The 25,409-nt window shown below is 42.9% G+C and overlaps 1 protein-coding gene and 1 pseudogene across 3 annotated transcripts; one reads left to right on the forward strand and one right to left on the reverse strand.

Moving 5' to 3' along the window:
• Positions 1 to 2,734: 2,734 nt before the first annotated feature.
• Positions 2,735 to 14,370, reverse strand: LOC141166847 (uncharacterized). Of its 3 annotated transcripts, XM_073653959.1 has the most exons (4): positions 14,256 to 14,335; positions 10,702 to 11,124; positions 4,685 to 4,772; positions 2,736 to 4,540 (listed from the first exon to the last, which is right to left on the reverse strand). In XM_073653959.1, the coding sequence occupies exons 3-4, from the start codon at positions 4,761 to 4,763 to the stop codon at positions 2,928 to 2,930; spliced, it is 1,692 nt and encodes a 563-aa protein (XP_073510060.1). In that variant the 5' UTR covers positions 4,764 to 4,772; positions 10,702 to 11,124; positions 14,256 to 14,335; the 3' UTR covers positions 2,736 to 2,927. The 3 variants fall into 3 exon arrangements, with proteins under 3 accessions (XP_073510061.1, XP_073510060.1, XP_073510059.1); XM_073653960.1 differs by lacking the exon at positions 14,256 to 14,335 and having other exon boundaries at positions 2,735 to 4,540; positions 10,702 to 10,868; XM_073653958.1 differs by lacking the exon at positions 10,702 to 11,124 and having other exon boundaries at positions 2,737 to 4,540; positions 14,256 to 14,370.
• Positions 14,371 to 14,562: 192 nt separating this feature from the next.
• LOC141167335 (uncharacterized) overlaps positions 14,563 to 25,409 on the forward strand; it is a 253,708-nt pseudogene continuing 242,861 nt past the window's right edge.

The raw sequence follows: 25,409 nt of genomic DNA on the forward strand, positions 1-25,409 counted from the left end.
TAGCCATCCATGCTTAATAATATTAAACATTTTGTATCCGCTTGTGATGTTTGCGCACGCACTAAAGTCTGTCATAACCGGCTGGCCGGAGGCTCCATAGCCAATTCCGGAAAGACCAAGGACTCATTTGTCCATGGATTTCATTATAGATTTGCTTGTTATTTGGATGGTACTTGACCGATTCAGTGAACAGACAAATTTTGATCCATTATCAAAGTTACCTAATGCTGGAATACTTTCCAGATTATTTATCAATCATGTGGTGAGATTGCATGGAAATCACTCTGAACATTGTATCTGAAACAGGGGGGTGCAATTTGTCTCCAAGTTCTGGAGAGCGTTTTTCAAAAAATTGGGGATTGATTTGTCATTTTCCTCTGCCTACCAAATAGGAACATATACTGTATATATATATATATACACACACACTTTTGTATTTATGTCCTTCCAACTTTATAAGGAGCCTGTATACTTTATCTTGTGATCTATTTGCAGTCACTTTTCTCACTTGAGTTCTCATTAATTGCACTTACTTATGCGCTAGTTGTTTTTTATTTGCAGTACAAGTGATATGATAATGAGTTGTGCTTTATGTTCCCGTGTTTACTTCTCTGACACACTGCAGATTTGTTTGTTCCCATCCATGCTTCCCTTGCTTCTTGTACATTTCCACATACACACATCATGAATACATATTGTCTCTCACATTCCCCTTTCATGCGGAGTGCGCACATAGTAGCTGGCCGGTGTGCAATGAATCCAACGAGCATCGCACTTCCCCTCCTCCCAGCTGATGTGTCTGCGGGGATTTGTGACGTGGCACACTGTCTCCGAGTCTTCCGGCATGGCACTGCCTCCGGAAGCGCCATCCAACTACATGTCTTGTACTGATGGGTGAGTGCCTATCTAAAGGAGCCCTGCACACTGTCCTATGTATTCCCCCCAAGGAAGCTAACGCGAAACACGTGTTGGGGTACTCGTCCTCACTCTATCCAGGTTGTACAGATGAGTATCTCATACATGTGGTGTGTGTTGAAATGTATATATATATATATATATCCATATATAAGTTGTGTCTAACTCTTATACAAACAGTCAAGATATTATGGGATTGATTTTCTACCCTCTATGTGATTACCCTCCTTTGGGTATTATATCTAGCAATATATACTACTAATAGTGCACCACTCATCTGATACTGATGTTGTTTATGTATTGCTGTCTGAACCATTGTCTTTATTTAATGTATTTTATGGTATGGACTATTGATTGCCACACATGGGAATTCAGACTACCCATTAGACCACATATTCTATATTACTGATTCATATTTATAGCTTCCATAATCTCTGTTGCATGGTTCGGCAGTGTACAAACTCTCTTTACCAACTGACCGATATTGTCGTCTGTGTGACCTGGCTGTGTGGGGTCTCTTTGTCACTTCTCCCCTTTTAGTATTTTAATTGCGTATAATGATGAATCAATAAAAATTCACTATTTTATCTTATAGCTGCATCAGCTTCGCTTTCTTTTTCGTTTTCTAAGAGGTTAATGTACCTGGAATGCAGACTAAAGGGGTTCATCTGCCATACATTATGCCACCCTACACCATAATCCCGGGACTTGGACTTTTGTCCTTCGTGAAGGCCTCTTCATGGCATAGCCCACATGGTCTCGTCAGGATCGAAGAATGTGTACACAAACCATAAGATGGCTTTTGCGCGATATTGGGCGTGGAGGCAGATGTTCAACTACAGGTGTTTCATTAACCTGCAAATGATATGCTCTCAATGGCAACCATGGTGCAGAGCAAGTTGGATATGGAGGCTCTAATGGAGGTCTATCTACTTCAGCGATGAGTTCCGTATTTATCTTGGATGCAATGATAGCCGGAAATTGGGGCAATGCCATTAAGAGGCCTCAATTTTGTTTCCATTTTCTTATCATTTGCATATCATTAACACGTCTAGCGATTCTGTGATTTCCATAACTCCAAGACTTTTCCTTCTTAGTATTGATATTTCAATGTTGAGAAGTGTTTATTACGCATGGTGCAACTGTATCGTGTCTGTGGTTGGCTAACGACATGTGTTGCCCATAGGTGACACTAGTGAAATAGCCTTCTTGCTTCTGTTGTGCATACTTTATTCTAGGTGAGCATTACACTTCTGCTCACTAAGAACTTTCTGGGAGCCGAAACAATATTAAACTTGTAAAGAATCAATCACTCCTTCTCACATTGGCTTTATTTCAGTTTTCGAGTTGGTAACATCTTCAAACAAATTTTTTAATTACAGCTCTAAAATTTTGAAGCCAACAAAAATGTCCTCTAGGCTATGGATGTGGTTAAACAGAAATTCTCCATCCCTCATCCTTATCAATATTGTAACAAAATTGTAAGCTAACCAATTTGAGGCCAGTCAATGTTTTAAGGCAGCCACATTTGTAAAGGACTTTAACTTCAGCCAAAAGTATCAACGATGTGTAAAACATATAACTTATATTTCAATTAACACTTAAATTCACCAAGTTAATTATCTGGTTACTTTAACACTGACATCACCAAATATGCTAAAGAGATGAGAGCACAACAATGTAAATTCATATATTAAAAAATTAAAGGCAAAAAGGTCTGAAAGTCCATCAAGCTGTCATAATTTATGTGCGAAACACTTGGCCACTTCCACGCAACAATGGATCAATGACAAGTTGGAGAAGTCAACAAGTTCTGTAATACAGACATATACAATTCAGGTTTATTTAGAAATATGAATCCATGTAACTTTGAATTAGGCATAAGTATAATGTGATTTGCTAGCCACCATGACGCAAATAAATATTCAGATGTTGAAAAATGCGATAGTGCTAGTTCTTGATTTCTTGGCATAAACAGATATCTGTAATCTTATCCTTGTTGTACAATACATTTAGGCCTTCTCAAAAATTACAGTAGCTGTTTCAGACCCTCTACGGTCCATTTTGGTGTCTATAATCTGAGTTGGTTGCTCACCTCTACGGTGGATTCTCTGATGTTTAATTAGCGTTGAACAATCTGTAAAACTTCTTCCGCAATCTTTACAAGTGTAAGGCTTCTCCCCAGTGTGAATCCTTTGGTGTTTCACCAATGTAGAACTATCTGAAAAGCACTTTTCACAGACCTTGCAAGAATATGGTCTCTCCCCAGTGTGAATTCTTTGGTGTTTAATTAAAGTGGAGTTGTCTATAAAACTTTTGCAGCAGTAATTACACACATAAGGCCTCTCGCCTGTATGGATTCTCTGGTGTTTGACCAAGGTTGAGCTATCTGTGAAGCTTTTACCGCATTCTGTACATGCAAAAGGTTTCTCTCCAGTGTGGAAGCGTTGATGGACAATGAGGTGGGAGTTACAAGAGAAGCATTTCCCACATAATGTGCACGTGTATGGTTTCTCCCCTGTATGGGTCCTCTGATGGTTCACCAGTGTTGACCTGGCAGCAAAGTTTCTCCCACACAGGATGCAGGCAAAAGGTTTTTCGCCTGTATGAGTCCTCTGGTGTTTCACCAGGGATGAACTGTCGATGAAGCTTTTTCCACATTGCGAGCAAGTAAATGGTTTGTCCCCAGTATGCGTCCTCTGGTGTTTCACCATAGCGGATTTTTTTGTAAACCTATTTCCACAAGTCATACATACAAATGGTTTCTCTCCAGTGTGTACCCGTTGGTGTATCACAAGCGTTGAGCTGTCAGTGAAGCTCTTTCCACATTCCTGGCAAACAAATGGCCGTTCTCCTGTGTGAGCTCTCTTGTGCACTATAAGATGAGCTTTAGAAGAATACGTCTTTCCACACTCTTTACACGCATAGGGCTTCTCTCCAGTGTGACTTCTACGATGGACTACTAAGGTGGAGTTCTCAGTAAACCTCTTCCCGCATTCCATGCATTCAAATGACTTTTCCCCTGTGTGGATCTTTTGATGTTTAACCAAATTTGACCTGTCTGTAAAACTCTTCCCGCACTCGATGCAAGTGAAGGACTTTTCACGGGTGTGAATCCTATGGTGCTTTACCAGATTTGACCGATCCGTAAAACGTTTCCCGCAAACGGTGCACGTGAATGGCTTCTCTCCCGTGTGAATCCTTTCATGTTTTACCAGGGATGGACGGTCCGTGAAACATTTTTCACAATAGGAACAAGAGTAAGGTCTCACACCCGCATGAATTCTTTGGTGTATAACAAGGTGTGAATTATAGGAGAAAGTCTTTCCGCAAACGGTGCATGCATGGGATTTTTGACCCCTATGGGTCTTTTGGTGCTTCACAAAAAGTGCACTGTCTGTAAAACTCTTCCCGCAATCTATACAAAGGTATGTGGTCATCTCCAACACATTTCCAGTTTTGGGATCTATGGAGTTGAAAATGTTGTAGCAGTTGTCTACTATTCTGGTGTAAGTCATGCCAGGGTGAGCTTGAATGTTGCTAATATACTTTTCCGATGGCCTCTTTTCGGCTTCTTGATTTGATGTGGCGCAAGCTTCTCGTAGTTTACTTATCATTACAATTTCTGTACAAAACAATAAAGCTGAAATTACTAAAAAAAATCCTAAAAAAAATCTTACTAAGTGTGTAATTCCAAAGGGTGAAACTTAACATGCAGATGTCAGTCCACCCATCCACAAAATGACATGACACGTACGCATTCACTTACCTTTACTGGAGTCGTCATCATCAGATTCTGTAGTGTTTAGCCTTTCGTTCCTAGATGACCTTTCATCTTCATAATACATTGTGATAATCTAGGTAAAAAAAAGAGTTGTGTCATTACAGAGACCCATGAACTAACACCTCTGGGTTCATGTGCAAGACCCAGGTAGGAGTTATCTATCTGGACACATTAGTAAAATCTCAATCACTTTCATTTTTTAGATGGCGGAATCTTAAAGGAACCTGTCGGGAGGTTTTAGTACCACCAACTAGTCTATGCTTAGGTGGCTGTAATGTAGATTAAATCCTTACTTTTTTTTTTAGTAATCCTTTATTCCAATCCCAAGTAATCGCTTTTTGTAATTTTTATGTAAATCAGCTTCAAGTGCAGGGGGATTGGCCCAGCACTTACAGCTCTCCAGCCTCTTTCCCCACCCACCAGTCTTCTGGTCACTGAAAGACAGGTCACTCTTGTCTGAGTGATCAGCCTCTTCCATCAGGTACTATCACTTTTTGGGGTGGCGCACATGTAGATCCATGGTCTGCGGGCGTCAGGGGTGGTCTGTCATGTGACCGCAAGTAAGCGATTTGCCTACTTCCAGACACATTTTGACTAGAAATGCCCTGCCTTGCAGATTTCACTTGTATTGTGCAAGGCAACACATGTCTAGTAGGCATATGGCTGCATGTATGTAAACTGCATACTTATGGTCACGTGCCCATCCTCTCCCAGAGAATCCTGACAGCACGCACTGAGCACATTGTGAGGATTCATAAGTCTGCAGTCACATAGACTGCAGACTTGAAACCCCAAGCCTAGACAAACCCTCTAATCTGCATCACAGCCACCTGACATAGATTAGATCAATTGGGGTACTAAAACAGGCAGCATGGTGGCTCAGTGGTTAGCACTGTTACTTCACAGCATGGGGGTCCTAGGTTTAAATTACACCAAAAACATCTGCAAGGGGTTTGTATGTTCTTCTAGTGTTCGTGTGGGTTTCCCAGTTTCCTCCTACACTCCAAAGACAAACAGATAGGGAATCTAGATTGTGAGCCCCAAAAGGGACAGTGATGGTGATGTCTGTAAAGTGCTGTGGAATTAATGGCGCTATATAAGCAAAGCCTAAAAAAATAAATAATAAACCTGCTGACAGGTACAATTAATATCTAATCTACAAAACTGAAGTTGCAGCTGGCATTAACTAGGGCTGATGAACCACTTTAGGGTATGTGCACACAACATTTGCTGGAAAAAGCTCTAAAAAAAACATTACAAAGAACAAACTTAATGCACATCAATGTCAAAACTACACGTTGTACACACGTTCAGTCTTTCGTCACTTCTTTTTTTAACTGCTTCACGCTGCGAAACGGCTAAAAGAAGTCACTTGTTCATTCTTCGGGCAGCTTCTGTTTGGAAGCCGTTCACTAAGTAAATTTTAAATTATCAAAAAAAGATGTCGATGGTGGAGCCCCTAAAACAACTGAAGAGACACCCATGAAGGTGCTTCAGGAAAAACACCACCAGCTTTTTCCTGAAGCATCTTAACCTTGAAAAACTCAGCGAGTCTGCCGGAGTCTTATAGATGTCGTGTGCACATACCCTTAAAGAGGTTATCCAGTTTAGAAAGAGGATTTAAAGCAGGCCTGCACAACATGCAGATCGCCAAATGATGTTGTGCGGCTGTTCTGGATACGTCGCTCCCCTTCGGTATTCAAATTTGCGTCTTTCAGACATGATGTATTCATGTAATTACCCCTTTAATTTTTTTGCAGCCCTTGGGATTGGTTCAGCATGGCAATGTGGTCCTTGGACCAAAAAATGTTGTACACCCCTGATTTAGAGTATACTTCTGAAGGACTGGCTACCAGGACAAGTCTAATTTTTTTTTATATTTTACAGCATTCCAAGAGCTAAAACTTTTTTTTTCCCACAGCATAGCTACATGAGGGCTTGTTTTTTGCAGGATAAGTTTTACATTTTTGTTTTTCCATATAATTTATTGTTTGACTTTTTAATCAAATGCACTCGGCTGCACTTGGAACATACATAGGAGTGAACAGAATGAGTCCTCTCAGCCAGCTCTCATGCCCCTGCGGTTACAGCAGCGGTTGAAATAGCGGTATGGCGGCCTCCATTCTGGAGATAGGGGACCCACATTTATTAGACATTTTTGCCATATTCTGTGGAAATGTCATAATTTTCTGTTATGAGACAACAACTTTAATGAATGTATAAATAAAAAAAAAAAAAAAGGTGTCTGATAGTTTATTAAACTCCAATTGAGACCCCTATTGTAGTTTGATGATCTGGGGACAGATACTTTAGAGGTCAAGTGTCTAATAATTTAGGGATTTGGTCTAGAATCTGATCATTTCGGAGTCTGGTCTGAGAGCTTATACTTTAGGGGTTTGGGCTAGAATCCGATAATTCAGGGGCCTGGGCTGGAGTCTGATAATTCAGGGGCCTGGGCTGGAGTCTGATAATTCAGGGGCCTGGGCTGGAGTCTGATAATTCAGGGGCCTGGGCTGGAGTCTGATAATTCAGGGGCCTGGGCTGGAGTCTGATAATTCAGGGGCCTGGGCTGGAGTCTGATAATTCAGGGGCCTGGGCTGGAGTCTGATAATTCAGGGGCCTGGGCTGGAGTCTGATAATTCAGGGGCCTGGGCTGGAGTCTGATAATTCAGGGGCCTCAGCTGGAGTCTGATAATTCAGGGGCCTCAGCTGGAGTCTGATAATTCAGGGGCCTCAGCTGGAGTCTGATAATTCAGGGGCCTCAGCTGGAGTCTGATAATTCAGGGGCCTCAGCTGGAGTCTGATAATTCAGGGGCCTCAGCTGGAGTCTGATAATTCAGGGGCCTCAGCTGGAGTCTGATAATTCAGGGGCCTCAGCTGGAGTCTGATAATTCAGGGGCCTCGGCTGGAGTCTGATAATTCAGGGGCCTCGGCTGGAGTCTGATAATTCAGGGGCCTCGGCTGGAGTCTGATAATTCAGGGGCCTCGGCTGGAGTCTGATAATTCAGGGGCCTCGGCTGGAGTCTGATAATTCAGGGGCCTCGGCTGGAGTCTGATAATTCAGGGGCCTCGGCTGGAGTCTGATAATTCAGGGGCCTCGGCTGGAGTCTGATAATTCAGGGGCCTGGGCTGGAGTCTGATAATTCAGGGGCCTGGGCTGGAGTCTGATAATTCAGGGGCCTGGGCTGGAGTCTGATAATTCAGGGGCCTGGGCTGGAGTCTGATAATTCAGGGGCCTGGGCTGGAGTCTGATAATTCAGGGGCCTGGGCTGGAGTCTGATAATTCAGGGGCCTCGGCTGGAGTCTGATAATTCAGGGGCCTCGGCTGGAGTCTGATAATTCAGGGGCCTCGGCTGGAGTCTGATAATTCAGGGGCCTCGGCTGGAGTCTGATAATTCAGGGGCCTCGGCTGGAGTCTGATAATTCAGGGGCCTCGGCTGGAGTCTGATAATTCAGGGGCCTCGGCTGGAGTCTGATAATTCAGGGGCCTCGGCTGGAGTCTGATAATTCAGGGGCCTCGGCTGGAGTCTGATAATTCAGGGGCCTCGGCTGGAGTCTGATAATTCAGGGGCCTCGGCTGGAGTCTGATAATTCAGGGGCCTCGGCTGGAGTCTGATAATTCAGGGGCCTCGGCTGGAGTCTGATAATTCAGGGGCCTCGGCTGGAGTCTGATAATTCAGGGGCCTCGGCTGGAGTCTGATAATTCAGGGGCCTCGGCTGGAGTCTGATAATTCAGGGGCCTCGGCTGGAGTCTGATAATTCAGGGGCCTCGGCTGGAGTCTGATAATTCAGGGGCCTCGGCTGGAGTCTGATAATTCAGGGGCCTCAGCTGGAGTCTCATAATTCAGGGGCCTCAGCTGGAGTCTCATAATTCAGGGGCCTCAGCTGGAGTCTCATAATTCAGGGGCCTCAGCTGGAGTCTCATAATTCAGGGGCCTCAGCTGGAGTCTCATAATTCAGGGGCCTCAGCTGGAGTCTCATAATTTAGGGGCCTCAGCTGGAGTCTCATAATTTAGGGGCCTCAGCTGGAGTCTCATAATTTAGGGGCCTCAGCTGGAGTCTCATAATTTAGGGGCCTCAGCTGGAGTCTCATAATTTAGGGGCCTCAGCTGGAGTCTCATAATTTAGGGGCCTCAGCTGGAGTCTCAATTTAGGGGCCTCAGCTGGAGTCTGATACATTATGGACCTGGTCTACAGTATGATAATTCATGGTTTAAATCTGGGATCTGATAACTTAGGGGCCTGGTCTTTAGCCTACTAATTAAGGGACCTGATAATTAAGGGGTGTGGTTTAGGGTCTGATGAACAAATGCTCCTTCTCCAGGGAAGGGTGCATTAAATGTTTACTATTGGACAAAGTCTAGGTCCTGGGTTCTAGGGAGAGGAAGATAGCGGCAACAGGATGAAGTAGATCCATAAAAAAATGACACCATTCTACATATTTTCAAAAGTTGTCAGGTTTGAGCCATTTGTTAATGATTTTGACCTCCTGAATTCAAACCTGAAGATGAACATTTTTAGTTGGCTCTTGTTTCTATGATATCAAAGTGTTTTCCTTACTGCTACAAATAATTAAAGCATAAAAGTTTCAGTACTTTGTAACATTATTATTTTTGCAAATATAAAGATGCAGAATATTTTATACCAGTTTTCTGATATTTATTTAGAGGAAACTTCGCATCAATACAAATAACTAAAACATATCTAAACACTATTGCGAATTATAAAGAGTTACAGAATTGCACTACAAAATTTGGTCCTCATTCAGTGATGACGCTTTTTTGCTCGTCTCTTGTACTCCTGCATCGGATCAGCTCTTACAATTGTCCAACAGTAATCTGCAAGCATTGATGGATTCCATTTTCCTTTATGTATTTTCTCCATCGCCTCAATATCTTGGTGAAATCTCTCACCGTGCTCGTCGCTCGCTGCTCTGCAGTTTGGTGGGAAGCAGTCTAGATGTAAGAAATGAATCTTTAAGGACATGTTACAGCCAAGATCCTTACATGTTTTGAGATTTTCCACCAACTCTTCATAGTTATCTTCTCTTGGGTTTCCCAAAATATTAGTTATCACTAAAACGAATGCTAACCATGCAGCCTTTTCCTTGCTCTGCAACAGACGGAGAAACTCCACATCTTTAATAAGCTTATGAATCTGAGACTCCTTCCTTTATCTTCGCTTCACTTGAGTTAACTTGGAAATTTATCAGTGCGATACTTGAATGCTTTTGCATTTTTATCCATTGCCTTTACAAAGTTCTTCATTAAGCCCAACTTGATATGCAACGGTGGTAACAAAACCTTATGTGGGTCAACAAGTGCTGGATACAGGACATTTTTACTCCCTGGCTGACGTGAATGTCAGAGAAGCCAGTCTCTTATTGTAGTGATATCCTCTTGCACGATTATCCCACTCACACAGAAAGCAGCAGTACTTTGTGTATCCACCCTAGAGATCAACTAGGAGAGCAACCACCGTTAAGTCACCACAGAGGGACCACAAATGTTGGTCATAGTTCAGGCACCTCAACAGCTGAAACCTGTTGTCATAAAATTCTTTTATGTAGACTGCATGACCAACTGGAATTGAAGGTAGCGCATTGCCATCAGCAAGACGGCTTTTAGGCTTGTTTTGAACGAATCGATGAAGAGCCTCCATTCCTCTTCCTCGGCTATGACCTCTTCAGAGCTTCAACTGTTGATATTGTTGCATGGCACAAGATCGCCCTACATGAAGAAGTATTGAACAAGATCTTTATTCTTTATCATGGTTGCGGAACAAAGAAATACAGACATCGTCCGGTAGGAGATTCCACTACTGTAGCCTGGAACCTAAGAGCTCAGCCTTACTCTTGGGCAGATCCAAGTCTCTAACAAGATCGTTCAGTTCACTTTGTGTTATACAGTGTGGTTCAGGTGAGGTTGCTGACATAAAGTCTGGGTCATGCAAGGAAGATGCTTCAGGATACCAAGAGCCCTCTTCTTCTTCACTGGACTCACCTGAAAATGTTTCTGGTGCTTTTGGAACCGGTAGTTCTTCTGTATGTGGTACTGGAAGTATTGCAGATGGAATGTTTGGATACTGTAAAATCCACTTCTTCTTTGAAACTCCTTTCCTGATGGAGGACACCATGCAGAAATAGCAATTGGTAGTGTGATGAGTTGGCTCTCTCCACATCATTGGGACTGCGAAAGGCATAGATTGCCTCTTCCCATGCAACCACTGGGTAAGATGTGATGCACATTTATTGCAGCATATGTGTGGAGCCCAACTCTTGTCCTGATCTCCTATTCTGCAACAAAAATACAGGTTGTAGGATTTCCTTATCATGGTAGTCAAGTTTCGCCTTTGTGACCCAAAAGTAACTTCTCCGCATATGTAGCAAAAACTATCCACTCTGTTAATGGAAGAATGAGGCATATCTGAAAAAATATATAGAAACATGTCAATATGCTAAGAAACGAAGCTAAGAATTCCTAAAACTGTATTCCTTACACAGAGAGCATTTATAAAAGTAGGTGATTCAACTGTAATTAGGATTGTCATCAGAGCTGAGTTGGCATTTTTTAATTGGTCACCCTAAGAGGAGAGAATACTTAGGCTGTGTTCACACGATGCGTATTTCATGCGTTTCCGCGGCGTTTTTGCAGTTGCGTAAACGCCGCGGAAACGCATGAAAAACGCATGGTAGAAGGGAAGCAATGTTCCCCAATGGAAATCCGCATGTGCTGTGCCCATGATGCGGATTTTTCCGCAGCGTTAACGCTGCGGTCAAAAATCCGCAGCATGTCAATTAATTTTGCGGAAACGCGGCGATTTCGCCGCCATTGACTTGCATTAGAACGCGCCAATTCCGCAAGACAGCATTTGTACTTGCGTAATTGGTGCGTTCTAATGTGCGGATGGTACCCGGGTGTGGAGGAGAGGAGAGTCTCATCCACACCCAGGTACCATTAAAAAAGCTGTAAAGAAGAATAAAATAAAAAATAAATGTATTCTTACCATCTGTCGGCCCGCACAGCGCTCCCGCTTGGTTCCCGGCACTTGCAGTGAGTTGTAGGACCTGCGGTGACGTCAGAGTCATGTGACGGGTCACGTGACGCTGACGTCGGCAGGTCTTTCAATTCAAAGTTGCCGGCGAGGGAGAACAGATTGAGCAGGACAGCGCGGGCCATCGGAGGTAAGTATATACACTCTCTCGGTTCACACTGTATAAATCCATGCTGTTTGCATTGCATGGATTTATACAGTGTGACCTAGTTATCAAGCACTTTCCAGGTGATGCTAACATCGCCTGGAAAGCGCTTGTCAATCTGCATGCGGAAACGCATGTGAATCTGCATGTGGATCCGCATGTATTCTGCAGGAAAAACGCATGCACAATCTGCATGCGTTTTTTCTGCCAGGGAGATGCAGAAATGATGCAGAAATTTTCTGCTTCATTTCTGCATCGTGTGCACATACCCTTAAGGCTCAATATACTAAATCAGTGGTTCCCAACCATTCTGACCTTAAAAGCCACATTCAGCTCTGAGAAGGTCGAGAGCCACATCCAGCTCCTGCCGCCCTACAAACTCACCGTTACGGGTATAATAATAACTAAAGCTTTTCCACAGAAATCACCCCGAAGCAGTATACTAAGATCAAGGGGTTCCCACAATACCCCGATTCAGTATTCTCCCATCAAGCACTCCAAACACATTGGCATCTAGCTTCAAGCACCTCATCTGACAAGTAGTATCATCCTGTTCCCAGTGTAACATACTTAACACATTTACGACCTAACACGTATAGGTACGTCATAGGTCGCCTCCTCCTGTTTGATGCGGGCTCCGGTGCTAAGCCCGCATCTTTTCCGGCACATGACAACTGATTTCATCAGCTGACATGTGCCCCTAAAAGCCGTAGGTGGAATCGCAATAACGGGCAATCAAAGCTTCGTATGTGCCCCAAAATGGTATCAATAAAAACGTCAGCTCGGCCCGCAATAAAATAAGCCCTCACCCGGCCCCAGATCCTCAAAAATGGAGACACTACGGGGGATCGGAAAATGACGCCATTTTTTTTACCACTTAAATAAAAAAGAACCTATGCATGTTTGGTATCTGCAAACTCGCATCGACCTGGAGAATCATAATGGTAGGTGAGTTTTAGCATTTAGTGAACATGGTAAAAAAATAAATAAACAATTATGGAACTCCACTTTTTTGCAATTTCACTGCACTTGGAATTTTTTTTTCGTTTTCCAGTACAAGATATGGCAAAACGAATGATGTCGTTCAAAAGTACAACTTGTCCTGCAAACAACAAGCCCTCACATGGCCATAATGATGGAAAAATAAAAAAGTTATGGCTCTGCAAAGAACGGGAGCAAAAAACAAAAACGCAAAAACCCAAGGTGGTAAAGGGGTTAAATTATCTTGAAACCCCTAAGACCAGTATATGTGCATCCAGATCTGCTCTTCTGTGCAGGGCTACTTACAAAATTCACTATTTTGAGATGTGCTCTTCATACCTGTTTGCTAGACCTGGAGCTAATGCACCAAGATGGCAGACAGCCGTGAGCTCCATGTGGCCCCCGAGCTACAGGTTGGGGACCCCTGAACTAAATAGATGATGTAATAGAAGAGCTACTAACAATGCAATAATGATGATGATGAAATAATAAAGATGCGATCCTTCTATAAGCCTGTAAGAAAGGTGTCGTAAGTAATTACAACCTCCTCTGGATCTTGAAAATTAGAGCCAATCAGCAAATTTAAGCTTTATACTTGTTTTCAGCAATTAGTTAGAGAGGTTGTCCACAATTTTATCATTGATGACCTATCCTTAGGATCGGTCACTAACGTCTGATCTGTCGGGGTCCGACACCTAGCACCCTGCCGATCAGCGGTTATCGGTGGTGGCTGTAAATACTCACTTACAGAGCTGCTCCGTCTTCTGATAGTGGCCGCAGCGGGTACTGCACATCCACCTATTGATTTGAACAGGAGGCGGATGTGAAGTACCCTGCACCGGCCACTATGGCAGCTGAGAATTTTGACTCAAGTGGCAAAAATGTATGACGCTGCGCCTCATTTCGTTTAGTTTCATCTGCCCCTTTTAGCCCCCGAGGAGGATACGGTTTTGCAACTATGTCGCACGCAGGACACAATTAAGGCAATCTAGTAAAGATCACATTCCTATGGCCAGGACGGAGTTTGGTCGAATAGAACATAACGATTCTCATTCCCTGACAGCAAGCTGAGGTCTTGATAAACAAGCTAGAGAAATTACTTTATGCTCCACCTGCAGTACCACTCTACGATCAGCAGGGGGCATCAAAGACATAAGCCAGACATAAGCAGGGACAGAGGGGGCGCTGTACTGGGAATAATACTGAAGCCACACTTAGGGGTCTCCATTTCTCCCCCGGGTCATGCACACGTCCCGGTTTGTACAGTTCTATGTCATATTAGGACGTGTGCTGCCAGTGTGACATCCAGCATGGAGTAACGCCGCTCACACCGCAGCTGAGGTAACTCCGTCATCATCACCAGCGCAAATCTCCTACCTGGTGCTGCCCGCTGTCTTTGTGTAGAAAGGCGGAAGGGCTGTGGAGGGATCTCAGGCTCCTGATTGGCTGCTACGTCATGTGACGTCAGCGGGAAGGCGCTGTAGTTCTGTAAACTACCATTCTCATTGGTGAATACCGACCTTGGGACTTTAATTCCCAGCATGCTCTAGGTTACTTTACTTTCCCCGTTTGTCTACGTGGGTCTATGTCTCTACATTCCTTTATACGTCCCTAGGGCTACGTCACTTCTGTTTACTGACGTCTTCTGGGAATTGTAGTTTTTTTTTAATGCAAGTAAATTAGCGCTGATGGGCAACTGGACTACAACTCCCAGATGTCTTTTAAAGCAGGTTGTAATATGGGAGATATAGTTCTCACTGAGCCTGCAGAGAAAATCCTGGCCTATTCATATGGATTTTATCTATAGGAACCTGGCAGATATTGGCAGTGGCGGTGACCTGGACTCATTGTGAATAACCTGTGGTGTGTGGTGCCTGCTGGGTATTGTAGTTGTGGTGTAGCAGGACTACAAGTCCCAGGAATCAAGATTATAAGTGCAGGTGGGAAAGCAGGGGAGCAGGTAATGTGTGAGCCTGTGTGATGGCATGTTCTTATGTGTCACCTGTGATGGTGGGGTCCATGTGTGTGTACAAGGTCATTCACTCACTAAGTTACCTGGAAACATTGCTGTAACTTCTAAAAGAGACGATTTCTCACATTGAAATTGGGACTGTACACACCTTGGCTCACCAGAAACTGATGTTTTAACCCCTTTACCCCCGAGGGTGGTTTGCACGTTAATGACCAGGCCAATTTTTACAATTCTGACCACTGTCACTATATGAGGTAATTACTCTGGAACGCTTCAACGGATCCCCCTGATTCTGAGATTGTTTTTTCGTGACATATTCTACTTCATGATAGTGATAACATTTCTTCGATATCACTTGTGTTTATTTCTGAAAAAATTGGAAATTTGGCAAAATTTTTGAAAATTTCACAATTTTCAAACTTTGAATTTTTATGCCCTTAAATCAGAGAGATATGTCACACAAAAGAGTTAATGAATAACATTTCCCACATGTCTACTTTACATCAGCACAATTTTGGAACCAACATTTTATTTTGTTAGGGAGCTATAAGGGTTAAAAGTTGACCAGCGATTTCTCATTTTTGCTACAAAATTTACAAAACCATTTTTTTAGGGACCATGTCACATTTGAAGTGACTTTGAGGGGTCTTTATGACAGAAAATACCCCAAAGTGACACCATTCTAAAAACTGCACCCCTCAAGGCGCTCAAAACCACATTCAAGACGTTTATTAACCCTTCAGGTGCTTCATAGGAACTGAACCAATGTCGGAGAAAGAAATGAACATTTAAATTTTTCTCACAAAAAATGTGATTTAGCCCCAAATTAGCATTTTTATGTGGGTAACACAAATGGACTATACAATTTGTTGTGCAATTTCTCCTGAGTAAGAAGATACCCCATATGTGGGGGAAAATCACTGTTTGAGCACACGGAAGGGAAGGGGCTCCATTTGACTTTTTGTATGTAAAATTTGCTGGAATAATTAGCGGACACCATGTCGCATTTACAGGGCCCCTTATGTGCCTAAACAGTGGAAACCCCTTGCTTCACAAGTGACTCTATTTTGGAAACTACACCCCTCAAGGAACTTATCTAGATGTGTGGTGAGCCCCTTAACATTTGGGATCACGTTTATCCTGCGCTCTACGCTGAGCACTAATATTTTGGTTTCCATCTATATCTCCGAGTGACATGATTCAGAGGAAACCCCCGAGAGATCCATTCTCTATAATGAGACAGCAGAGTTACTCAGGACGCCATCTGGCCTCTGTTCAGCATTGTTATTTTTTCAGATGTGCACAAAACTGTGGCCGACGGCATTTTATCTACGCCTAAAAAGACGGACACCGCTGGATCACAGGCCAGACGGCATCCACAGTGTCCCCCATCTGCCTCATTATAGGGAATCTTCCACCAGGGGTTCCGTCTGAATCACGGAATCGCTGAGTCCTAGAGAGGGAGGGATGATGAAAGGATCAAGAAGGTCTTTGCAAGGCCAAGGGCAGCGACCTTCTACAGTCAGATCCAGAATGACTGTATGTCAAACCTGACACACCCATGAGAGCTGGGTATTGATATGGGTCTGCAAGTGATTAGCTCTGATCGCTGTGGTTTAACCATTTAAATGTCACTTGAAGTTTCTGACAGCAACATTTAATTGGCCCAGTTGCGTGAAGCAATCATTTCGGCATACACAGCCCCCTTGCCATGGCAGCCGAGGGCCTATTGAAGGCTCCCATTAAATTGGTACTCCTATGAAGCCGATCCATAGGAGCCCTTTTTGAACACGACAACACCAGGCCACATGTTGCTTGTGCTACTGTGAGCAGCCTGCATGGCTTAAGCATGTTACCATGGAGGCAGAGTCTCCGGACTCCCATCGAGCTCATCTGGGACGTCATTGGTCGGCAATTGCACTAGGAGCTGCCAGAAGTGGATCTTGATGATTTGTCCAAGTGTATTCAGTGCGGCAGAACATTCCTCTGCATGTGGCGTTCATACTCCGTACTGAATAAATCGAGATGTTTTCAAAATGTTGTTTCAATTTTTTTAACATTTGCAGATCAGTAACCTGTCGATCCATCCTGTGATTTCCATAATTCCAGGACTTTTCCTTCTTATTGTTATAATTTCAATGTTGAGGAATGTTTATATACAGTGGGGAAAATAAGTATTTGATACACTGCCAATTTTGCAAGTTTTCCCATCTACAAAGAATGGGGAGGTCTGTAATTTTTATCGTAGGTCACTTCACCTGTGAGAGACAGAATCTAAAAAAGAAAAAACAGAAAATCCCATTGTATGATTTTTACATAATTAAGTTGCATTTTATTGCATGAAATAAGTATTTGATGCAATAGAAAAACAGAACTTAATGTTTGGTACAGAAACCTTTTGTTTGCAATTACAGAGGTCAGACGTTTCCTGTAGTTCTTGACCACGTTTGCACACACTGCAGCAGGAATTTTGGCCCATTCCTCCATACAGATCTTCTCCAGATCTTTTACATTTCGGGGCTGTCGCGGGGCAACATTGAGTTTTGGCTCCCTCCAAAGATTTTCTATTGGGTTCAGGTCTGGAGACTGTCTAGGCCACTCCAGGACCTTGAAATGCTTCTTACAGAGCCACTCCTTAGTTGCCCTTGGCTGTGTGTTTAGGGTCATTGTCATGCTGGAAGACACAACAACCCAGGAGGTTGTTGGCCAAAATCTCACGATACATGACCCCATCCATCCTCCCATCAGTACGGTGCAGTCGTCCTGTCCGCTTTGCAGAAAAGCACCCCAAAATGTGTTTTCCCCACCATGCTTCACGGTTGGGACGGTGTTCTTGGTGTTGTACTCATCCTTCTTTTTCCTCCAAACACGGCGAGTGGAGTTCATACCAAAAAGTTCCATTTTGGTCTCTTCTGACCACATGACCTTCTCCCATGCCTCCTCTGGATCATCCAGATGGGCATTGACGAACTTCAAACGGACCTGGACATGTGTTGGCGTGAGCAAGGGGACCTTGCATGCCCTGCAGGATTTTAATCCATGCTGGCGTAGTATGTTACTAACAGTAATGTTTAAGGCTGTGGTCCCAGCTCTCTTCAGGTCATTGACCAGGTCCTCCCATGTAGTTCTGGGCTGATTCCTGACCTTTCTCAGAATCATCCTTACCCCAAGAGGCGAGATCTTGCATGGAGCCCTAGACCGAGGAAGATTGACAGTCATCTTGTGTTTCTTCCATTTTCTAATAATTGTGCCAACAGTTGTTGCGTTCTCACCAAGCTGCTTGCCTATTGTTCTGTAGCCCATCCCAGCCTTGTGCAGGTCTACAATTTTGTCTCTGGTGTCCTTAGACAGCTCTTTGGTCTTGGCCATGATGGAGAGGTTGGAATGTGATTTGAGTGTGTGGACAGGTGTCTTTTATACAGGTAATGAGTTCAAACAGGTGCAATTAATACTGGTAATGAGTGCAGAGTAGGAGGGTTTCATAATGAAAAACTAACAAGTCTGCGAGAGCCAGAATTTTTGCTGGTTGGTAGGTGTCAGGATTGTCAGGAATTCACGAATACATGATCCTGATTACTCACTACATAGCTATCGGCAAGTGAGCTTATGGCGTACACGCCTCCGGATTCCAACGCATGGAATATGTGTATATGTTTTTAAACACCTAGACAACGGATGTAAGCAGGGCCTAATCATGCACAAAAAACAAAAAGAGATTAGACCCCAAAAATGTAACTTTTAATTAAATATACTAAAAAGGGCTCAACAATCCCCACAACAACAAACCATAACACAAGGAATAACAGGGATAAGTCACACATCATGCAGCAGTGACTGAGTGTCTGGCGAGAGGGACTTATGTCCTCTCCAGGTCCCCTGATGAACCCTCTTTTTGGTTTTTGAATATGTGTATATGCCCCCGTACGGTCACTGCCAGCTTCATGATAGCCCAATTACGATTATTCGCTGCCACCACCGATCAGTTTTAAGATATAATACAGGCCTGATCGGACGCCTGCTTTCTGGTAGCGTATGGCTTCAGGGAAGGAACGATTACAGAGCAAAAGAAACAGGACTATTACATTTTATATTTAATCCAAAAGGGAGGCAGTGTTTATGAAAAATATACAAAGGTTTTACAAAGGGAGACAATATAGTACAGAATATACAGTTACACGAAATAAAATGGGATTAAAGACTAACTTACTATACAGATCGCAGAGACGATTCAGTTTAGCTGGAGGGGAGGCACTCCAATTCTGCTCGTTATTGAACGGGACCCCTGCTATAAAATATATACTCATGGCATACTCACAGATCCGGAAAAACATGCGTATTGTTCCTTAGCTGACCCTGCCGCTAAAAATGTGTCCCATCACAATCGGGGTTATAGAAACTCTGATATTCCATATTTCATTTTGGTGCCGGCGAGACTGCAGATTGAACATATGTGCAAATGGGGATGCCCTGGGGGTGAGAGAGAATTCATTTGAAGCTAGTAGCTGTATCCTCTTTCCCCAGGTGTTTATTTATCACAGGTCTATGCTACTAGGAACTACATTCGTATGTTAATTAGCCTGGACACTTGGTGGCTCCTGCTATTTGCATAGAAGCCACTTCTCTAGAGTGTAAGCTCTTGATCCTTTTACAAATACTATAGGGGAGCTGGAAGAGGGGCTTGGAGGGGAACTTCAGAGGGAGAGGGAAATTTTCAGAATTTTCTATGACAGTAGGTAATCAAATACTTATTTCATGCAATAAAATGCAAATTAATATGTAAAAATCATACAATGTGATATTCTGGATTTTTTTTTTTTAAGATTTTGTCTCTCACAGGTGAAGTGTACCTATGATAAAAATTACAGACCTCTCCATTCTTTGTAGGTGGGAAAACTTGCAAAATCGGCAGTGTATGAAATACTTATTTTCCACCACTGTAGATAAAATCTCATGTATTTATTTTTTTTCTTTTCCATACAGGACCTTTTTTTGGGCAGAATCATGCCTAGCTGTTTGGTAAATCAATGTAATAGCACCACTGGAAGAAAAGGCCAGAGTGAGCAGATAATTCTGCACTCTTTCCCTAATGATATCTCAAGAATAAAAGTATGGCTGCAACAGACCGGTCAGATCTTTAAAGATCTAAATGCTATGGCCCAAAAGATATTGGATAGGAACCAACAGAACAAATATCGTCTGTGCTCGCTCCACTTTACCCCAGATTCGTATATTAGAAATCCCTGCTATCGAAAATCTTTAAGTTTTGTTGCTGTACCCTCTATTTTCCCAAATGTCGAAGAAGGGGAAAATATCATTGAAGAAGATTTGAAGAAAAAAAATCTGAAAAGACAGAGGAAAAAAAAAATAGATGCAAGAAACAAGAGCCTTCAACATTCTTTGATAATACTTCCAAACAACATAACTATCCAAAGTATAAAAGTGGGAGAGGACCTTCTTAAGGTCTATCACACCAGCTTCCCTAATGAAAGACTATATGCCCGGGAAGAAATGCTGCATGATGTGGAATTGACAAAAATTGGGTTTTGCAACATTGAAACCCAGACAGATGACACTCTATCGAATTCCCCTCTTGTTTTTAAAGAGAAGCAAGCGGTAGGATCTGATGTTCTGGACAGGCCGCCCTCATCCGGTGCGTATCAACATATTCAATTACTGTGTTGGTAATATTTACAAGTAGAGATGAGAAAAAGGATTTGCAGACAATGGCCATGTAATTAGTCCATGATCACTAGAGCTTTGCGAACCTTCTCCATGGCGGCATTCCCTTCTCCAATTTTGATTAGTCAAACAGCCACGATATCATGCGTCAACAATTATGTCATCCTAGACCTTTGAATCAAAAGTGGAGCCAGGAATACCAGTAGGTAAGAGGCTACTCGCAGGGCTCTGATCTGGTAATCCTGGGCTACTGATGTGGCCGCTGGACGAGGGTTCTGCAAATCTTTTTTTTTTTTTCTCATCTCTATTTACAAGCCAAGGACTTTTTCAATTATTATAAGATTTCTTTGAAGGTTCTAGCATTACTATCGTTATCAATAGCAAATGAGTCACTCCTGATCTGGGCCACATAGAAAGTACCTTAGAGACACAAAGGAGGCAGACAATTAAAGGAATTCTATCAGCACAAAATGACTGTTCAAACCAAATACAGGCACTCGTTGCACCCTTAGCGCTGCCAAACACTTAAGTGCTCCTTCCCACCTGCTTGTTTTGCCTCTATCTCCACCCTTCTCTGGCTGTATGAAGCCAGAGCTGTCAATCAAAGAAGAGGAGGGTGGAGTTGGAGAGAAAACAAGCAGGTGGGAACGTTCACTGAATGTTTGGCTACGCCATGTTGCACCCGAGTGCCTGTACTTAGTTTGAGCAGTCATTCTGTGCCTACAGAGTCCCTTTAAAATATTATTCCACAACATGCTAGTAAAAAGATTCAGACTTATTTTGGGGTTGTATTTCTATTCTTACCGAGCTTACCAAAGCTCCTCTAGTAACAATATTTCTACTGAACCAGCGCCGCTGGTCCAAACTCTGTTCTCTCCCATGCTGCTACATGAGGCAGCTTTTCGTCTCTTGTATTGGTTAAGCGCAGATGCACTGAAGCTGGCCGGATCGGGAGGTAATGGTGTGCTCTAGTGATTCATGCCGGTCTCAGCAGCACTAAAATGCTCGATTGGAAAGTCCTTGTAAGCGCTGAGCAAGTTCGGCCATCGCTTCTACTTGGTGGCCAGTAACTGAGGCCGTAAGTCATAAACAATAAAATAAAAAAAATTACATTCATATACACCTTCTTGAATTTCATCTATCTCCTCCCTTCTCTGGCCCTATGAAGCCAGAACTGTCAACCAAACAGAAGGATGGAGATTGAAGGAAAACCAGTTGGTAAGAAGATGTATATAAGTTATTGGCCCAGCCGTAATGCTCCGAGCGGCGGGACTTAATTTGAACGGTCATTCTGTGCTGACAGAATCCCTTTAGCAAAAAAGCAAACCTTCATATAAGGAAACTAGTCTGATAAATCCCGTTTTGATAGTGCCATAAGTTTGTACAGTGAGCACAATGCCATTTTGTGTCTGATGTTTAAAACACATAATCAATATGGTTCAAATTGTGAAAAAACGTTTTGTTTTTTTTTGGGGGGGGGGGGGTTATGTCACAGATTGCACCAGCATTTAGCTTGATATATCTTCCCATTGATTTTATATGGTTTAATTTGGATTGTGCTAGACCGCCCGCACTGACGCACATCAGTGTTGAAAAACAACATTTTATGGTCAAAGTTTTAAAGGGGTTTGCAGGTGAAAATAAGTTATCATCTATCCACAGGATAGGTGATAATTTATTAATCTATGGCATCAGACCGCTGGGATGAGCACCGATTGGCAGAATAGGGAGCTTTTATCCCTGTTAGAATGAAATGGAGTTCACATACTTGACTAGCCAAGCGTAGATGGAATAAAGGACTTATTACATAGTGTCAAGATTGAAAGCTCGAGCATGAGACTCTTACTCAATACGAGGAAGACCAAAATATTGACCACTGCCTGGTACTACCAGTACACAATTGAGATGGTCGGCGACGAACTGGAAGTTGTAAAGGGCTTCAACCTACTCGGATCAATGATCACTGAAGATGCAGCGGCGACACCAGAAGTCAATAGGAGAAGAGCAGTGGACAAATCAACAATGAAGTCACTGGACAAGGTCTTCAAATCGAGGAACATTTCACTGGTGAGGAAGACACGGCTCGTAAATAGTCTGGTCTTTTCTGTAGTAATATGTATGCGAATCCTGTACAATAAAGAAACAAGACAGAAGACGAATCAACGCCTTCGAAATGTGCTGGAGAAGGAAGTTATCAATACCATGGATGGCAAGAAGGAACAAATAAATAAATTTTGGAACAAATCAAGCCATATATGTCACTCAAACCAAGGATCACCAAGCTACAACTTGCCTACTTTGGACACATCATACTAAGAGAGCAATCACTGGAGAAGGACATTATGGTTGGAAAAATAAAAGGAACCAGGGGAAGAGGAAGACCAACAACCCGATGGCTTATTATCTATCTCGGCTTGCACAAGCTTGCGCTTCCTACAGAGCATTCATCCATCAAGTCGCCATGGCTCAAGATCGAGCTGAAGGCTGTTAAATAATAAAATATATAAAAAAAAAAAAATTAGCCACAAAATGTTGTTTACAAACGTTTTCTCTTTATCAAAGTTTTCGATTTGTTCATAAACTTGAGAATTCTCCAATCAGTGAGGTGTTAGTCAGTTTAGTCTTCTTTCGGGCGATAGTAAACTGTTTATTTTTTAATAAACATTTTTTCTATTAATATTCCATTTACTTTCAGATGATCACTGTTGAAAACAATTTGACTTTTTTATCAAGATCACTTAAAAATTCTGTGCAGATTGTTTTTTTTAATACACCTTTATAATAGTGCTATGTCTGAGATCTTCTTTTCTATTTTTTTTTTATATATATATCAAGAGAATGCCAAGAGTGTGCAAAGCAGTCATCAAAGCAAAAGGTGGCTACTTTGAAGAACCTAGAATATAAGACATATTTTCAGTTGTTTCACACTTTTTTGTTAAGTATATAATTCCACATGTGTTAATTCATAGTTTTGATGCCTTCAGTGTGAGTGTACAATTTTCAAAGTCATGAAAATACAGAAATTTCTTTAAATGAGAAGGTGTGTACAAACTTTTGGTCTGTACTGTATGTGTTTGGCCAAGATCAAAGAGCTGTATAAGGACCCCAGGACCAAAATTGTAGACCTGCACAAGGCTGGGATGGGCTACAGGGCAATAGGTAAGCAGCTTGGTGAGAAGGCAACAACTGTTGGTACAATTATTAGAAAATGGAAGAAACACAAGATCACTGTCAATCTTCCTCGGTCGGTCTGGGGCTCCATGCATGATCTTTCCTTGTGGGGTAAGGATGATTCTGAGAAAGGTCACAAATCAGTCCAGAACTACACGGGAGGACCTGGTCAATGACCTGTAGAGAGCTAGTACCACAGGCTCAAACATTACTGTTAGTAACACACTACACCATCACACAAGGTCCTTCTGCTCATGCCAGCACATGTCCAGGCCCTTTTGAAGTCCGCCAATGACCATCTGGATGATCCAGAGGAGGCATTGGAGAAGGTTATGTGGTCAGATGAGACCAAAATAGAACTTTTTGGTATCAACTTCAGCTGCCGTGTTTAGAGGAAGAAGAAGGATAAGTACAACCTCAAGAACACCGTCCCAACCGTGAAGCATGGTGGGGGAGACATCATACTTTGGGGGTGCTTTTCTGCAAAGGGGACAGGAGGACTACACAGTATTGAAGGGAGGATGGATGAGGTCCTGTATTGCAAGGTTTTGGCCAACAACCTCCTTCCCTCAGTAAGAGTATTGACAATATGTCGTAGCTGGGTCTTCCAGCATGACAATGACCCTAAACACACAGCCAAGGCAACTAAAAAGTGGCTCCGTTAGAAGCATTTCAAGGTCCTGGAGTGGCCTAGCCAGTCTCCAGACCTGAACCCAATTGAAAATCTTTGGAGGGAGCTGAAACTCAAAAGATTGTGACAGTAAGGCATCCAAGATGGTGCCTCCTCACAGCATACTGGCCAGAGAACTGGCGACTGAGATAACTGCAACTAAACTGGAGTGATTTGTGAGGGTGATGGAGGATTCCTTCGCACACTCAGGGGGATATTCATCCTGCAATGTAGCTGAGGGACGGGTGACTGGGAAAATAACACGAGGACATCACAAGGCTTAAATGTGCCCCTCCCCAGCAGCAGTTGAGAGAGCCCTTGACAGAACCCCTGAGAGGACAAACAACGGGTCCAAACAATGTACTCGCAGAAGAGGAAAAAGCAACTCTTAGAGATGTATACTCAGCCATTAATGGCTGCAGCTCTTTCCTGGATGTCCTTAGCATGCAAGTTGGAGGACTTAAAGAAGATATTAACCGCATTAGACATGCTATGCAAAAATCAAATGAAAGAATGGGGGAAGTGGAAAGTAGAGTGGGTGCTTTGGAGGACCAAGTACCATGCATGCAGAAAAATGTTAAAATAAATAAGCAAAATATCTGGATGATCTGGAAATTGGGCTAAGACTAACCTACACATAGTAGGGGTACTGGAGAAGGTGGAAGGTCAGGACCTGATGGTATATATTGAAGCCTGGCTGCTGGAAAACTTTGACAAAGATGCCCTATCCCTCTACCCCCTTCTTTGCCCCAGAACATGCCCATAGGGTCCCCACTCGACCTGGACCACCTGGTCAGCCATGTCCTTCTATCATACCCTGAAAGGATGTCACAGTGTAGAGGGATCATCCTTTATTCTCAATTGTTTCTTCATTTCCATGTGCAATGGAATGAAACTAAATGGGAAAAGATACAGATTAGATATGAGAAAAAACTTTTTGACAGTGAGGGTGATCAATGAGTGGAACAGGCTACCACGAGCGGTGGTGAATTCTCCCTCAATGGCAGTCTTCAAACAGAGGCTGGACAGACATGTCTGA

The sequence above is a fragment of the Phyllobates terribilis genome, unplaced genomic scaffold (assembly GCF_046119375.1).
Source record: "Phyllobates terribilis strain yellow unplaced genomic scaffold, ASM4611937v1 Scaffold_11__3_contigs__length_659146591, whole genome shotgun sequence".
In the NCBI taxonomy this organism is placed as follows: domain Eukaryota; kingdom Metazoa; phylum Chordata; class Amphibia; order Anura; family Dendrobatidae; genus Phyllobates; species Phyllobates terribilis.

What these genes read in the sequence shown, in the direction of transcription:
- LOC141166847 (XM_073653960.1), bottom strand. Translation starts at nt 4,763, where the DNA reads ATGTATTATGAAGATGAAAGGTCATCTAGGAACGAAAGGCTAAACACT. An exon ending in TGATGACGACTCCAGTAAAG is followed by an intron (nt 4,541 to 4,684) that starts GTAAGTGAATGC and finishes TGTTTTGTACAG; the next exon opens with AAATTGTAATGATAAGTAAA.